This window comes from Anoplophora glabripennis, unplaced genomic scaffold (genome assembly GCF_000390285.2).
Source record: "Anoplophora glabripennis isolate ALB-LARVAE unplaced genomic scaffold, Agla_2.0 scaffold388, whole genome shotgun sequence".
NCBI lineage: Eukaryota > Metazoa > Arthropoda > Insecta > Coleoptera > Cerambycidae > Anoplophora > Anoplophora glabripennis.
This window is the reverse complement of record NW_019417171.1, coordinates 396,669-414,978: the sequence shown is the minus strand read 5'-3', so window position 1 is coordinate 414,978 and position 18,310 is coordinate 396,669. Positions and strand designations below refer to the sequence as shown.

Here is an 18,310-nt window from a genome sequence, read left to right as displayed (position 1 = left end):
CCTGAATTTTCCCGGTCCGCTCCCGTGCAGAACAATTTTTCCCTCATTTACTAGCAAAAAGCTAGCCACATGAAAAAAATTGTGCAGGTCGGAATTAATGCCATCTTTAAATACAATTTTGACTAGGGCGATTGGACTATTAGTGTAAGTGCGTATTTTATAGTTCATTTACCAAGGGTTACTACCTGAGTAGATAATGATTCTTAGCTTCCGGTTTTTCTATTACCATAGTTACAATCGATTTAGCAAGACATTCCAAGTTTTACTGTCACACTACAACTTTAATTTTAGTTTATTTTTTCCTTTCTGGATTGTCAATATGAATGAAAACGATCTAGAACTTCCAAAGTGTTCCAGGAAAACCAGAAATTGTCCTCTACGCCTAGATATTCAGTTTCCTGGTTCAACTCCTGGACAATACCAACATGTAAGTAACATTTGTCTACATTTCTAAACCTATTCCTGCTCCAGAAATATTTGAAATCTGAATATTACATTAATGATGTAGAATTATTAGACATCTACCATGAGCCTATCAGTTTATGTACAAATTTTATTTAAAATGCAACCCATAATACATCCAAGCGTTGAATGTAAGCTTACATCTGTTAATGTTGAATGTTATCTACCGTAGCACTTTGTTATAAATTCACTAAAAATTTTTTAATAAGTATATGTTTCATAAATATTTCCCATTGTACCAAATAAATATAAAACAATTAATTCATAGAAACTCTTTAAACTTAAAAAATAGACAATTCCACGAGAGAGCATGAATATTCTAATAAACAAAAAATATCAATAGTTAACAATTCGTATCAACTAAAAATGTCATTATTTTGTCTTGTAGATAATAATTCAAATAGTTGAATAATATCTTGCATAGAATTTAACCTACATGCTTGTTTTCCTTTGGAGGTCTCTTTTTGTGTTTAATTTTCTTCTATTAATGATTATGAACAGGTACTTATTTTGCTAAGGTAAATAAACATAATAATAATAACAACAATAATAATAATAATAATAATTATTATTATTATTATTATTATTATTATTATTATTATTATTATTATTATGTATATTATTTTCTTTGTTTAAGATTGCAAGAGAACCAAATACCAACTATGACGTTCAAATGTTGCATTACCATCAAAGAAAGAAAGAGGCTGTCGCTAATAAACTGAGTGGTATAAAAGAAATGTACAGCAGTCAAGCAAATATAATTAGAAACGACATAAATGCTGAAAAGGCTTTCCTCAAAAGATTGATCCAAATGAAAGTTGAGAAAAAGATCGAAGACTACGAAAATGCTGTTGAAAGAAGACGAGAAAGGTATACAAAATACTTATTTTTACGTACAGTTTTGTTCCTTGTTCTGACTGCCAAATCATAGTTTTTGAAAAATGTTGATAAAGAACACTGTTTAATATAAATAATTTTAATTTACGAAGTTTACTGTCATAATGTTCATTTTGCAGCATTATTTAAACTTATAAATTTCATTTGAATAAATGAATATTTTATTGAGAAATATTACGAAATATATTTCACTCTGGAACTGAACATGTTTTTAGATTAAGAGACCTGCTTTGTAAGGAAGAAAGGCAATTTTATTATGAGACCGTAGACAGAGCTCAAAAAGGAAACGAAACAAGGATGGAGGAAATGAAGAGGCGCGCTGAAACTCTAAGGACTGAAAAAGAAGCTGAACGTCAGGCTATTGTGCAAGAAAAGAGGATAGAGCAGTACAAGTACTGAACTGCTTTAAATTTAACAAATAAATTATAACTTGAAATGAGTACACATAATTGCATTACGCAAATTTTAGCTTATCTATTTCTATTTTTTTTCTTAAAAGAATACACAAGATGTTATATAACTATCATCTTATATTTTCCTAAATGAGTATACCTTGTACTCTCAATGGCATACTATTATAGAAAACTTATTATTTTAGGAACCGCTCACAAGAGCTGAGGCCATATTTGGAGAAAAAGCATATAGTGGAGGCTAAAAATAGTCAACTTCAACAAATAAGAGAGAACGAGGCCAGAAGAGAAGCCGAAAGAGAGCTGGATAGGATGTGGCACCACTTAATGATGAGAGAAGTACAGGCGAAGGTAAGGTAAAAATAATTTCAGTTCAACTAACTTAAAAAAGCCTTAGTTTCCATACATTTCGTTTGTTCACTTTAAACATACCTATAAAACCAGTTTGGGAAATAGGTCGAAAGGGAGCGGCAGGAAACGATAAAGGAAAAGCAACATCAAGAGGAGCTCATGCAAGTTTGGAACATGCAAATAAAAGGAAGGGAACTTTTAAAGGAAGAAGTTGCAAAAGTTGAAGAGGAGGACAGAATTGAAATGTGCAAACTAAATGACCAAATCAAAAAGGAGAAAATCGAAGGTTAGTTAAAAATCCTGAAGGTGTATTTTCCCACTGATACCCTGAACAATATTTAAATCTCCTTCAACTATTATTTTTATTTTACTCTTTCAACCATCTTCCTCTATTGTAGCTGAGATGGAGAAGGCAAGGAAAAGAGACCAAACAGCACAAGAACTTCGAGAGCAAATCGAAAAGCAAAAAGAATTATTGAACCAAAGGAAGAAAGAGGAAAACGCTCTAAACGATGCCTTCAACACGCTGGCTCAGCTGGAACTTAAGAAAGAAAGAGAGGCTATCAAAGACTACACAACTCAAGCAAAAAGGGAAACCATGCTATACCGTAAGCATCTGAAAGAACTCGTTGATACCAGGAAAAGAGAAGAGAAAGAGTTGGACGAATTGTTGCATAAGTACCAGCAGCAAGTTCAAAGGAAGCAGGACGAAGCTAGATGCAAAGTAATTGAAGCAAAACGTAAATTACACGAGGTAAGTTTAAGAGAAAATGAAAATGTATTTGAATTAGTTGTAAACTAAGAAAAACATTATTGCACTTTCTGTTAAAAGGCGTAAATATCATTGTTTTTTAATGAAACGTTGGCAGGTCTGTACTTCAACAGATTGGTTATAGAATTTAATCAATTTCCAAAACAAACCCCTTAAATAATTCCGTCCGTATGTGAACGTTATCTAGTACGCGGACTTGATTCATTCTGCATGTACGTAAATCTGCAGTATTAAGGCATTCCATACGTATAATGTACAGAACCTAGTAAACTGACTCAAATAAATACAAATAAACTATTACATGCTGAACGTACTATTGTAATTACTTTTCCTTTCTCCTCAAGACAATTCCACATATAGGTAAGCACAATAACCTGCATATTAATATAAGTTAAAATATTATCTCAAATAATATCTCCTTTAAATTTGTCCGAAGTCTTAAGTTTTTAACAATAATGTAAAGAAACATTTAGTTACAACAAAAACTTGACATACTTATTTCCCAGCAACTTTCCGTCTAGCCATTTACCAACTGATTTCGGATTTATATGAATTTCGTCCTCCTTTGAGTTCAGAAATTTGTGGTCTTCCATTGCACACGTACTTATAGGATACCCTCTATAAAACCAATAATGATTTTTTATATTTTGCATTATTAGATTCAACTTAGGAGCGTATATGATGAAATTGATCCGACTAGATTTGCTATAATCGATCCGACAAGCTAAAAATGAAAAAAAAAATGTGTAAAGTAATAACGGTTAACAACATAATAGTTGAACTGTAAAGACGCTTATGGTTAATAAATAAGTACCTAGTATCTATAGAAAAATAATGTTAACAGATGATAAAAATAATTGTATGGCCCATTCAATTTTAAATTAGTTTGTTTATGAATATTAAATTTTATGACAAAATAAGCTACAAATGATTTCTTACGTAACATATAAAAAAAGTTACTTCTCAACTATTTATAAGTTCATAATTTAAGTAATAATCTCGTCGTCGACGCTGTAGTTTTATCTCGAACCTCTTGTGTTCTTCCTTCTATTGGCACCGTTCTTATCCACAAAACGAATATGACCACCAATAATTTAAAATATTCTTATTTCCAGAGCGTACTGCAGGAAAGAGCGGAGCAAATAGCCCTCAAGCGGCAGGAAGCGGAACAGCAGCTGAAGGAAAAAGAGGCAGAGAACGAGATGATTCGAATCGCTTACGAGAGAAATAAGTGTCTGCAGGAGGAGAGCGATCGCTTGGAAAAGTTGGCCATTCAGCAGTATCGTGACGATTTGCAGAAGCAAATCCAGTACAACAATTTACTGCGGGTAATAGTCCACGGGCCCACGTACAAAGAAAAAAATGATTACCAGCAAGCTGTAACTTTGCGTGCAGCTTAAGTTTGACGAGTCTCCCAAGATTTGACTATGAGGAAAATTCAACAGTTGTAAGTTTTCCCGTGATTTTCAGGAAAACATGTCAATCTGGCATAAACATGGAATGTTATGACCAGCACTTTTTTTTTAAGTTTAAATGAAAGATATATATTTTTTAAACCCCCCGAAAAATTTGTCCCACAAAAATATTGGTATTTTGAGTTTGTCCCCCACCCCAAATATGTCGATTTGGTGACATTATGGTTGGCGACAACCAGCAAGCTGATTTTTCTGGGAGGGTTTGGTAATAAGATTTGACATGAAAGTATCTTATTATCCGACAAAATTCTTGAGAAGTTTTTGCAGTCCGACGCCCCGAAGATGTCAACTTAACAACAACATGGTTGGTGATAACCAGCAATCTGGTTTTGATTTTTTTCTCTAATAATTGCAATGTATAATACAATAATATACTTGTCCACCAAAAAGATTGGAAAATTTGCCTTAAAAATGGGAAGAATAACTATTTTTATGGTACCTAATGTTCATTCCGCTATAAAATAAATAATTCTTGAATGAAAAAATAAAGAAGAATAAATAAGAAAATTATCTTGTTAACAGGAGCAACATAAATTGAAATTCATAAATAATTATGTCTAACTAATTTAATTAATCTCCATCAAAATGATTTCTTTGTTCAAAAAACTTATATGTACATTTTATTTTATAAACTATTGTAACTATTTTATAAAAAATGGTAACTGTACAATGAATGCATAAATTTTTGCTTGTGTTTTTTTAAATTAAAATTTGCAATCTTGTTTTGACAAACAGTTTACACATAGTTTTGTTCTTGAAAAACCAATTAAACCAATTTTAAACCAATTTTAAAAATATTATTATACATTTATCAACGCGTTTATTAAAAGATTGTCTTGTTGTAAAGTATAAATCCTTAATGCGAAATGACTTTGCAGCATTTAAAACCTGCTGCCAAAGTTCTTAACAGGTGTTTATAGTTTCTCCATAAACAACTGATTTCATGTAACCCCAAAAACGGAAGTCTCGGCATTCCATCTCACATTTATGTACATACAATTTAAATTAAGATGTAATTTTAGGTACGAATAATACTTAATGGACAGTAGCATACAAATGACAGCAATAAGACAAGTGGAATATGTCAATTATTTGATTTTCGTCCAAACTTAAGAAACTTCACCGCTAAATTAATAATAGGTAGGTACTTCATTGTAATTTAATTCAACAGCATTGGAAGTTTCAAAGCCAAATATCTCGAAAACGGTGCGAGACCGCTAGTTTTATAAAGTGTGCTTTTTTGTGTAAAAAAAACTTGGAAAATAAGAATTTGATACCAAAGATGAGATACCTTAAAGTATAAAAAAGTTATGTCGTTTTTAACACATTCAATCTACTGTAGCTAGCGCCCTCTATGAACTTTAACCAAAATGTGAACACATTTCAATTCCTCTACTTAAAGAACTCCAAACCTCAAAATTTTGTGAGGATATTTGCATTTGTTAAGGAATAAATGAAAATAAAACTAAAATAATATTTTACATTTAACACCCTGTATCTCTTTAACTATCAACTTTTCGACTAAGGTAAGTTCGGCTAAATCGCAATATTTTTGCTTCGAGAATCTACCCATGAATTTTGACCTATTAGTTCGGGACCACCCTGTATACAATTTTTTTGTAATTGTATAAAATTAGTCATATTTATTTTGAAATTTGAGAAAGTTAAACATATTTTTTTTTAATATAAATTTTTCTTCATCATGCGTAAGTATTGAAACCGCAAAATTTTATAGTTTAATTTTGTCGGACAAGCAAAAATAAACAGATAATTTGTCGGACAATTAAATTCTCAGATTAATATTGCATTTTTTTAAATAATGACGCTTTTGTCCGACAGCTGGTTATAACCAACCATGTTGTCATTAAGTCGACATCTTCGGTGCGTCGGACTGCAAAAACTTCTCAAGAATTTTGTCGGACAATAAGATACTTTCATTTCAAATCTTATTATTACCAAACCCTCCCAGAAAAATCAGCTTGCTGGTTGTCACCAACCATAATGTCACCAAATCGACATATTTGGGGTGGGGGACAAACTCAAAATACCAACATTTTTGTCGGACAAATTTTTTGGGGGGTTTAAAAAAATATATCTTTCATTTAAACTTAAAAAAAGTGCTGGTCATAACAATCCATGTTTATGCCAGATTGACATGTTTTCCTGAAAATCACGGGAAAAATTACCACTCTTGAATTTTCCTCGTAGTCAAATCTTGGGAGACTCGTCAAACTTAAGCTGCACGCAAAGTTACAGCTTGCTGGTAATCATTTTTTTCTTTGTACGTGGGCCCGTGGACTATAAGTAAATAACTACTGCTAAGTAAAATTCAAACAAGATTCTCAAAATATATTCAGTGATATTAATTGAACAGTAACAATAATAGGTGAATAGTTCTATTTCCATAGCAGCAACTATCAGAAATATTTGACAGCTACAGAGACGAACGTAATACCTATTTAAATAAAATAGTGACTATTTATGTAACAGATAAGATAAATTATTACTTCACGAATTTGGGCAAACCGAGATGTTTAATAATTGTTATGGGTTACTATATGGTTTGTAATTCCTATAACTGACATAGTTATTTACGTGCCAAGATTAGAAAGTGGTACTTTACATGGCGACCATGCAGGTTTCAGGGATACACTGAGGTCGACGCCCTGAAAAACATGAGAGCCCTGTAAATACACTTTCTGAGTGTGTCGTATATAAAATTTGTTGTGCTGCCGCCTATAATTCGACAATAATAGTTTGTGTTGTCAATAATATCGGCTTCGTTTCTTGAAATTTCAGGTTATTTTGTTCGTTTTCTACATTAAGAATATTATTTTGTTTGTTTATTTTATTCTGAAGAGAATACCTTTTGCCACGGTTGAAAATTTTTATCCTCTATGATGCTTCAAACCTTCACCTCCATCTGGAAGTAATATGGCTGAAGTCCTGCAGTAACAGTCAGCAGTAAATTCTGTTGGATAGGGTCATTTTAGATAGCATATGTAGCTATTGCAAGGAACATTTTCTATTGAAGAAGTTGAACTTACAAAGAACTAAAATGTCGAAATTTTTAATGCAACCACTAAAAATTATCAAAAATAACTTTAACAATAATCATGATTCGAGACTTCTGTTAAAAATGTATTTACGTCTTGTTTATTAAAAGTTCTGGACTTCTTAGTTTTATATGAGTATGCCACATAATTTTTTCATAGAAAAGGTATTTTCGAAATTTACTAATATCAATGTTATTAACACTGTTTTGAGCAATGAATATAGACTCATACACTTGATGTATTAAGCACATTAAATTGAGAGGGGGAACCACATAAGGAGTTTCAAAAAATCGGATTTTTTTATTGTATAAATTGTTAATATAACTATTCAAAAATACGCTGCCAAATTTTCAAAACAAAATTCTTATCCGTTCCGATTTTATGAACCTAAAACCGAGCGCCCATCGGGTCAACACTCGCGCGCACACAAGGTAGGGCGGAGCGCTTGTTCAGGTAGTGTAGTCGCTTATTAAGCAAGAAAAGAACAGATGCAAGCTCAGAAAGTTGTCTATGGAGAGGAAGAAGAACTGTTATACCTGTATGGTGCTGGAATCGTTAATTGATCGGAAAGCACTCTATATTATTGGTAACTTTCTCAAAGGACTCCACACAAACCTTATGGATTTCAGGTCCCGATGGATTTGTCTGGATTTTTGATATTTTGTACCTACTTAATATCCTCCTGATAAAAAATGTCAATGACCACAAAGTCCAAAAATGGTTAGTTTTTGAAATACCGAAGTGCAAAGTCTCCTAAAATCAAACATTTTTGGGACCGCACGGTAATTAGATGTACGATTTTGGATCATAGTGCAATATTTTCATGAATATTTGACCCAATTAACTTCCATAATCTTTAAATTACGCATCTTAATATCTCGTCAGGGAAGCCACCAGTCCGAAAATAACCCTTATGAAACCCAACAAGGGCTCAAAGGGGGATATCCGATGGTAACATTCAATTTGACTTTGACATTAACCTTCAAGGCCATTTGAAGGTTAAATCTCATATTTTTAATAGAAACCTTTATTTTTGACCTCGGATTCAGAAACAGCGCAAATTTTACGTACATATTTATGGCTTGTTGACGTTTTAATAGATACGTTCGTTAACGTTTAGATAGGTACTTAAGGCTCTTCTTCTTCGTCAAGGTCAAATTGAAGGACACCGTCCGATGTCCTCCTCCGAACCCAACAAATTCTGTAAGCGTTATTTTCGGATTGCTGGCTCCCCTGGCGAGATATTCAGGTACGTAATTTAAAATATTTTGTCCTTGAAATAACCTTTAAAGCTAATTCCAGAGAAGAGCCTTAAGTACCTACCTATCTAAACGTAAAATTTTGCACTATTTCCAAATTCGGGGTCAAAAATAGAGGTTCTTATTTAAAAAATTAGATTTGACCCTCAAATGACCTTGAAGGTCAATATCAAGGTCAAATTGAAGGTAATTGCTGGTGTCCTCCTCCAAGCCCAACAACTTTCGTAAGGGTTACTTATTTTCGGATTAGTGACGAGCTATTCAGGTGTGTAATTTAAAATGGGACATCCTATATATATATATATATATATTATGGTAGATAGATTTTATCGGACTCAATTGGGCCAAATGTACATGAAAATATTGCACTTAAGTATCTATTAGATCCATAATCGTATATATCTAATTACCGTGCGGTGCCAACAAATGTTTCATTGTAAGGGACTTTGCTCCTCGGTATCTCAAAATCTGTCCATTTTTGGGCTTTATGCCCACAGACACTTTTGATCAGGAGGATATCAAGTACAAAATATTAGAAATGTTGACAAATCCACCGTAACCTGAAATCCATAAGGTTTGTGCGGGGTCCTTTTTAGTTTTCCAGAATCTTCAAACGCATTTTTCTCGAAACGACATTTAGTACAGTAATTGAAGCTGAAAATCAGCTGTAACCTCCGAATTCTTTGAAACTGCATGGATTTGCATGAAAATTTAGAATAAGGCTCATCTTAGGCTCAAGTTCAAAAGTGACATAAGCCCGATTGACGCTTTTTGTTTTTTAGGGGTAAAAACTACTCCTAAGTGAAAATAATTGAAAGAATTAAGTTTTAAGCATTTTATTGATAAAAATCTTGTTCAAGCATAAAGATTAAATAATGTTCCATGTTCTCGAACATGTTTTATGATATATATGAGTTTTTCGACCCTTAAAAACTGCCCCTATACAAAAAATAATGATAAAAAATTACTTTGCAAAAATTTTAAATTATTAAATCGTGCATTTATTTAAAATAAAAGTTACCTTATAGCTAATAAACCCCTAAAAACCACCCCTGTATTGACAAAAATGATAAAAAATTACTTTTTAAAAGCTTGGATTGGAATGCTTTAAAGGTGCAATTATTTAAAATAAAAATTCCCTGATTGCTTATGAAAGAATTTGTATCTCATAACACTTTTCAACCCATATAAATCACCCCTGTGCTAAGAAAATGATACAAAATTACGTTTTAAATCATGGAATGCTATAATTGTGCAATAATTTAAAATAAAAATTCCCTTATATTGTTTATGAAAGAATATTTTACTTTTGCCATTTTCAACTCTTATAAACTACCCTTTTACCAATATTAATGTAAAATATTTTTATTATAATCGATTTTTAAATATAATCAATCATAAAAAAAATTGCTACGCTGCATATAAATAATCACACTAAATTTTTTTACTTATTTTATTTGTATAATATAATATATAATATATAAAAATGAGAAAGCCTATTTTGCTCCGAAAAAATGTCATTGGTTTTTTTACCATAACTCGGTTAATTTTGAAGCTATAGTATCCTACAAAAAAGCATTTTAAAGATAATTTCAAGAGCTGTAAGATCGTTTGCATATAAAACCTTTTAAGTCCTTCGTTTTTTAAAGGGAAAGGATCGAAGGGCTCGAGACAGGTCGTTTTTTCACTAAAATGGATACTTCAAGCGGCGATATCTCCTTTATTTTTTATGCTATAGGAAAAAAAAAAGCAAAATATTTGTTGAAAAAAAGCTACATTTTTGTTGTCTATCATTTTTTACGTATCTTTCATAGTTTCAGAGTTATTATATAAATAAGGCAATTTTTTTTGAATAATGAAAAATACGTTTTCAACTTTTACCGTACATTATTAAAAAAATACGCATTCTAAACCGGTCTAACTTCAGGATCGTATGAAAAACACTAAAACAAAACTAATTGTAAAGGGTCTACGATTAATTTTAATTCTGATGGAAATGGTATAGCGTTTACTGCTAATTTTTCCTTAAAAAATATGAGCAACCCATCTGTTTTTGACGATAACTCCTTCAATTTTGCTCTAATTAACTTTTATAAGTTCTCTTTTTGAAGGTCTTTTTGAGTACTACAAAAAACTCCTGGAGCATTATACATGTAAAATTAATCCTTTTTCCGTTATTTGACGTTGAATACATCGATTCGAGTATTCCCCCCAAAACAAGTCCCCTTCCACTAACCATATTTCGCTTTGTATGGGACGTACATTTTTTAAAAGACGATTTTCTTATTGTTTATTTATAAGCTAAATTTTTGTTCATTACACTTTCTTTAATAAAATGCGAAGTTTTTGAGTTATTCGCGAAAAATTCTTTGAAAAAGTGTTTTTTTTCACTCAAAAGTTTTCAATCGTGAATAACTAAAAAACTACTGATTCCTCGAAAAAATTCTTCGAATATGTTTTGCTCAAAATTTGATTCTCTATCGATTTCAAGAGTTATTTTTGAAAAAAAATGTCAACCCTCAACAGGGTGGAAGCGTCAATCGGCGCTGTATCACTAATGTTCATTGACTCTCTCTACTACTCTAACTATCTGTCAAATTTCAAGTCGATCGGTTCAGTTTCAAAGAATTCGGAGGTGAAAAGCTTCAATGACGTACTAATTGTTTTTATTCACGGGAACTCTAACTCAAAAAGTTATGAACCGATCGTTATGAAAATTGAAAGCACGTTTCTTTACGAAATTACAAAGAACATGAACCAACAATTGGGATGATGTCATAAATTAAGGGTGCTATTTATTCAAAATAAGTGAAAAAAATGGTGAAAATCGGTAGATATTTTTCAGTCACGTGTCAAAACTTCAAGTTTCACAATTTTTTCTCGCAGTGAGGTTCATACTTTTAGAAAACGTGTTAATAATGCAGGAAAACCACCATTTTCCATGAGAAACGCCTGAAAATCAGCCTCCTACGTATTTTATTTTTCAGCTAAATAAGCTAACAAAACATGTTTAACATAACTTTTTTTGTACGTCTTCCTAGGCTTGTAAAAATATAAGGGTCAAAACTGCTGACAGACAACTATTAGAGTTTTTTGGCATAACTGCGGTTGGGTTTGAATAATTGGCACATTTCTGTTTATTTATTCCTACAAATTTCAGAGGTATTGAAAAGAAACCGCTATAGTTCCAGGTCTATGTTTATTACACCATTTTTTAATTTTTGAAAGTAGAATCTAGTAATGAAATTTGATGGGAAAGAGATGAAAACTGGTTTAGAATTACGACTTTTATTATTGACATTCTCTAGAAACAATTAAAAATTATGCGACATTGTTACATAAACGCTCCAGTCTTGAAAATATAACAGTTTACAAGTATACATTAATATTCCAAATATGGAGCTGTAATAGCCACTGAAATTGAGAAACGCACAGCTTACATACACATTTTGAACCGATAAATCAGTTAGTGGCGTAACAATATTTTACGTTATTCAATTAATTTGACCCCATAACCGGGATGCAAAGGTGAGCGCGCCTCTATTATCAGCTACAATTTTTTCTTACCCCGCAGGCGCTATTCAAGTAGTGAAAGGATTATTGCATTCAAAGAGCACGTCCTGCCAGAACTAACGACACGGTTGATTTTTTTCTGCGATAATGTGCAATTGGAACTGCTGTATCTGTAGTTGAAAGTGAAACTGATGTGTCGAAAGGACTCTATTACGGTGGTCTAAAGCAGTGGCCTCACGGAAAGCGATCCGAGCGAGTTTACTTTCCAGAACTTTAAATTAATATTCACCATTTTAAAAATTTAGAATTAATTTGTTCATCTGACTGATATGTTGTACGAATACCTTACAGTTGCCTGAAAAGTGAAAAACAGCGTAGAAGAAGTTACAGAAGCTGAACTCGCTAGAAATGTTTTACTCGTATTCTACCTAAAAAGGAGAAAAAATCACGGCTAAAATTGCTCAAACTCAACCTTAAGCAAACGAGAACATGTTAATTCAAAATAATTTATGTAACAATAGAAACCCACTGAAAAAGAAAAAAGAGAACAAATTAGTTATAAGAATATATGAATCAGTTTTATAGAGACACTTTCGGCTGATAAAATCAGTTGTCCACAATATAATTTAAATTTGTTAAAATTAAATATTGTATTGCTATCTGGAAGAGAATTATTACACCTTTTCCACCTATTTTTCAAACAAGGCACTTTGATGATGTGGCATTGCGCTTATGTTTTAATGAATATTACAACCATTTAAAAAAATGTAATTGAGGCAAAATAAGACGAAAATGTGAAAATTTTATGGGCAGTATTGCCAAGATGGTGACGTCTACGTTCTAAATGTTAAGCCACATGATCTCTACATTTTTACTAGAATTATTCAGTGGATTGTGGCCAAAAGTTTCCCTGTCCCAGCCTCAGTTTGCGTTTGCCTGACGGAGCTTCAGCTTTGTTCTACAAGCTAGAGCTTCTGTTAGAGTTTGAGCTTTCATGTCTGACCTTCAGCTTGTGCTTCCCTGTCCCTTTAGCTTGGGTTTTCCTGATTGAACTTCAGTTTGAGTTTGCTTTCGGTGCTTCAGCCTGGCCTTGGCAGCCTGAACTCCTATTTGAGATATAGATTTCATGTCTCAGCCTCAATTAGGGTTTTCCTGTTCCAGGTTCAGATATAGTTTGTCTGTCAGAGGTTCATTTTCCTGGTTTAATTGCACTCTACCAGTCCGTTATTCAGTTAGCCTATCCAAGCCCTAGTGTTTATCTGAGCTTCAATTTGAATTTTCTGGCATGCATGCCTGTCACAATAATTGGATATAATTAAAATTATGGAGATGGATATGGGAAGATCCGTTTGATTCAAAATGAAAGATATTTACCATTATTACCTGTCATAGGAGTAGAATGTGGGTCGGTTATTCCCCCCAATACCCCCCCCCCCTCCCGGATGGGGTTTTGTTTGTCTGGTCCCAATTTATAAAAACCATGCACTTTTTTTTTACTTTTCTAATTGGGTCGACACTCGCACTTAATGACCCTCCTTCTTTACCTATACAGGGTGTCCCACCACGAACTCCATCGATGGATATCTGGGAAACCGCTAGAAGGATTTTTTTGAAATTGTGATGGTGTGATAAGGACCGTGGGGCCTACCAAGCTAAAATATTTTCAAGGTCATCGTACTTCCGGTTATACCGGAAGTTAACACTAACTTTCTTATTTTAAATGGAACCCCCTGTATATTATTGCATTTTTGGAAAGAGCATATATTTTCAAGTTGAAACATATAGCACACTCCATACTTAGGATTGACCGTTTCCGAGATATTTTGATTTTTAAGCAAAAATTGACAGATGCAGACTCAGCAAAATTTAGTTTTCCCGGACACATAGCGTTAACCTACTTAGCAAATATCGTAAGTTCACTTCTTCTGGTGGCATCTAGCTGGCAGTGCTTGAACCATGCTGAGAAGTCAGATTTTACTTTAGTAGAAAACAGCGCGCGAAAACATCAAAACGCATATGTCGAATAACCACTACATTCGATTCAAGGGCAGAAAAAGTCCACCAAAATCTCTGTCTGCATGAAAAGTGGACTTACGACATTTGCTAAGTAGGTTAACGAATAGGTTTATTTTTTGTGCAAATTGGACATTTTGTAGAGGAAGACCAAAATTATCGAATTTGACATGAAAATTTTCCAGTTTTTATACAAAGTGGTCAAAAAAAAATTATCGAATATAAAATTCACAAAATGTGGAAAACTCGAAATTTTTAAATGGAAACCCCTATTTTTTTAACGTATTCGCATTCTGCACTAAAATTAAGTGTAACTTTGTTAAAGTTTCCCTATACCTAAACCCAGTGGTTTTCATTTTATTTACGAATAAACATTTCTTAAAATGTTTCCATTTGTTTCGCACATTTTTGGTTGGCCGTGACAGGTAAGTAACAATCAACATGACAACTGTCACAGGTTTTTAATTGTCAAATTTATTATAATAAATGTTCAAAATGTCTTCTAAACATTTTTCACACTTACGGATTAGATCCATGTGGGTCGCTGCTCTAATAGAATCCGGTGATAGATGCTCAAATGCTTGTCTTGCTCTATGCATACAATTTTCCTTTGTTGTTACTGGAGTACTATACACTATTTTTTAGTGTCCCAAATAAAATAGCATATATCACCGGATTCTGTTAGAGCAGCGACCCACAAGGAACTAAATAAAGTAAAAAAAATCAGCCATATTGCTAGTTACTTGTTTCTGTGGCCTCCACCGACTGGGCTATACCCATAGTTTAATTAAATTAGAATTGGTAAATTTTAGTGATATGCAGTATTATATGTGTACAACAAATGTATTTTCTTAAAATCTCTACCAGCAAAAGACATATGGTAAATGAAATATTTTTAACGTAAAAATTAAGCCTATGTTCAACCTCCTGCTACCTCTAAAACGTCCCTATATCTTTAATTGGAAAAATAATACCACAATTTCCATACAAGACCCATAACTTTATACGAAAGCACAATTAATTGTATGTACTATGGTAAATTGACCCCCTATACTTACATTTGTCTAAAACACAAAGACCGCAAAGAACAGGGAAAGTCTTGATCTAAATTAACTCTTGTCGAAGGAAACTGCAGTTAAAATATAGTGTATTAATTTCTAGACATCTTCTATACCAACATATTAGGTCTATGACAACTTTATAGTCAATAATATAATACTTGTAATTAATTATGTATTGTGATTAAACATTATATTTAAAGTATGTTAAATACAACTATAAAATATTATAATTCAATTACAGCAAAAAGAGCGAGAGGAGCTGGAACGTCAACTTCAAAAAGGCAAGGAAGAAGAGGAAAAATACAAGAAGTTTGCAGAAAAGGCAGTCAAAGGAATATTTGATGTAGGTGGTAAACATCCCTTCCGGAAGGTGCTTGAAAGATACGACTGTCACTGTCCTCCAATTTTTAATTAATAAAAACACATATATTTAAAATAATTTTTTTTTATTTACTCTATTAGATCCTTGACTATATTTTCTTCATTTAGAATAATTTTTGTGTGTATTCAAAAAAACAAAGATAAGTTCTGTGGCAACTAATGGTGTCTATTGTGCAGGGTTAGTTTACCCCCCGTATCATTTTTATTTTCCTACTTAAAAAAAAGTGGTAATCAAATCAAATCAAATCATTTATTGGTGTCTATACATTAAAATGTTTACACAAGTCAAAGAAACAAAAACACGAAATATACAACATATAAGCGATACTACACTAAAGCTAAAAAAACACATTCAGATAAATATAACGTAAACAGCATAAAAAAGTGAATATTACGAACATACACTATATATCTAAAAACTGGTCAGCAAGGAACTCATCAAAATTGTAAAATGCTTTTCTCTTAAGATATTTTCTAATTCTGGCCTTAAAACAGTCTGAATTTAGTGATCGAATCTCAGATGGAAGTCTATTAAAGAATTTAATGCAAAAATAATTTGTGCCATCTCTGGATTTAGGCCTAATATTATGTCACTCTCGTGTATGATGAAAATGAAAATTTTCTTGTCGAACAAATCTATTCTGATTATTTTTTTATATAAATGAGACATTCAAATATGTAAACTGACGGCATGGTAAGAATATTTAACAGTTTGAAGTGCTCCCGACAATCATCTCTGTATTTTATTCCAGCCATAATTCTAATACATTTACGTTGTAAACCAAACATTTTATCACTGTGAGACGAATGATCCCAGTTCAAAATTGCATAAGTCATGGTGGCATGAAAAGTACCATAATGTGCAGATATGAGTAAAGGCTTAGATACTACACGATCCAAATTACGCAGTAAGAAAATATTCTTAGATAAACGTGCGGATAAATCATTGCCATGTTTTTCCCAACTCAATTTAGTGTCAAGGTGAACTCCAAGAAATTTAATGCTATTTGAATTATCACAAGTATTGATATGGCGAAGTGTAAAAAGCAAAAATTGAAATTGTTATTGAATTGAAATTGTCAACATTTATGTTCAATCTATTAGCAATAAACCAGTCCTTTATCAGCGGCAGCGTATCTACTGAATCCTCTGTGTGTTTAATTAAGTTATTATTTGACTTTAAAGCGGTAGTATCATCGGTAAATAAAATAAAATCAGTAGTTATATCACAATTTGGGAAATCATTGATATAGATAAGAAATAGAATAGGGCCCAATACTGAGCCTTGGGGAACTCCATGAACTATTTTTGTTGGGTGTGAAGAACAAGAATTATAAAAAACACACTGAGTTCTGTTCGATAGATAACACTCAATAAGAGACACGCTATTGTCATCAAAATTGTAAAATTTTAGTTTATTTAAGAGAATTCTGTGGGACACACAGTCAAATGCCTTAGTCAAATCGAAAAAATTTCCACTGACAACATTGTTTGATTCGAAATTGTTTAAAATAATTGTAGGCAATTGGTTAATAGCTAAAGTTGTTGACCTTTTGTACCTAAAACCGTATTGACTAGAATGGAATAAATTATTGTTTTCAAAATACTCTGCAATTTGCATTTTTAAGGCAGTTCGAAAACCTTTGCCAGAACGGGAACAAGAGATATTGGTCGGTAGTTAGATACCTCATCTTCTCACCTTTCTTAAAAACAAGAATAACCTTGGATAACTTGAAAGCTGTAGGAAATACGTTGGAGCTAATACATTGATTAATTAGTTTAAATAGTGGAAAAATTATGTTTTTAAGAGTTTCCAAGATTGGAACATTCAAACCGTAAGCATCTTTGCTTTTTTTACTTTTAAGTTGTTTAAATTAGTCCTTCCTTCATTAAAAGACAACTCCCTGAATTTAAAAGTCCTTTGTGACCTCGGGGCAGTCAAAAACTCGGAAGGTAACTTGTTGGGAAGCGGGAGCTCACTCAAAAGACGCTCTACAATATTGAAAAAATAAGTATTAAAGTCATTAGCGTTTAATGAATCGCTTGCAGGTGAACTGCGGTCATTTTTATTTTTTATGAGGTTCCACATTGCTGCTTGTTTATTAATAGATTTATATAGTTGTCATTAGTCAATGACCAAAGTGTAAGAAATATCAGCAAAATTTATATTTTTGACAATACCCTGCATACCTTTACATATTGATGAAAAGAGTATTGTTTGCATGTTCTTTTGACCATATCTTCCCTATTATTTGTATCATTGTAATCCTGAGGATGCATTCTATCCACATATGTGCAGTAAGTTATTTTTAAAGAAATACACCACTTTAATAAATATTTTTCTCCGGAAGGTAACATTCAACTGTTTGTCCAAGACAGTTTTGAAATCACAAGAAAATTTTCTGCCACTTCGGCTTATGCAATTTTTTTCTAAATGCGAAGGAAGGAAAAATAAAGGGGGTAGAATGTTGCTTGAATAATTCCGTTTCCTCGGGGATTATGCAAAACATTTACTGTACGTACTTTTTCATTATTTTATATAATACCCACCTTATGTGTATAGTTTAACTAATTTTTAATTACCAGTTAGCGCAACATTTAAATAAGCAAAAAAAATTGCTGAGATCCGAAATGGTGGGAATTCCCAGATCCCCATTTTC

The 18,310-nt window shown here is 32.4% G+C and overlaps 1 protein-coding gene across 1 annotated transcript; it reads left to right on the top strand.

The window, feature by feature from the left end:
• The first annotated feature begins 319 nt into the window (after positions 1 to 319).
• On the top strand, positions 320 to 15,684 carry LOC108907145 (cilia- and flagella-associated protein 53-like). Its single transcript, XM_018710690.1, has 8 exons — positions 320 to 427; positions 1,100 to 1,332; positions 1,575 to 1,751; positions 1,958 to 2,120; positions 2,226 to 2,406; positions 2,519 to 2,874; positions 4,008 to 4,220; positions 15,511 to 15,684. The coding sequence occupies exons 1-8, from the start codon at positions 320 to 322 to the stop codon at positions 15,682 to 15,684; spliced, it is 1,605 nt and encodes a 534-aa protein (XP_018566206.1).
• The last annotated feature ends 2,626 nt before the right edge of the window (positions 15,685 to 18,310 follow it).

What these genes read in the sequence shown, in the direction of transcription:
- LOC108907145 (XM_018710690.1), top strand. Translation starts at nt 320, where the DNA reads ATGAATGAAAACGATCTAGAACTTCCAAAGTGTTCCAGGAAAACCAGA. An exon ending in CTCCTGGACAATACCAACAT is followed by an intron (nt 428 to 1,099) that starts GTAAGTAACATT and finishes TCTTTGTTTAAG; the next exon opens with ATTGCAAGAGAACCAAATAC. An exon ending in AAGAGGATAGAGCAGTACAA is followed by an intron (nt 1,752 to 1,957) that starts GTACTGAACTGC and finishes TTATTATTTTAG; the next exon opens with GAACCGCTCACAAGAGCTGA.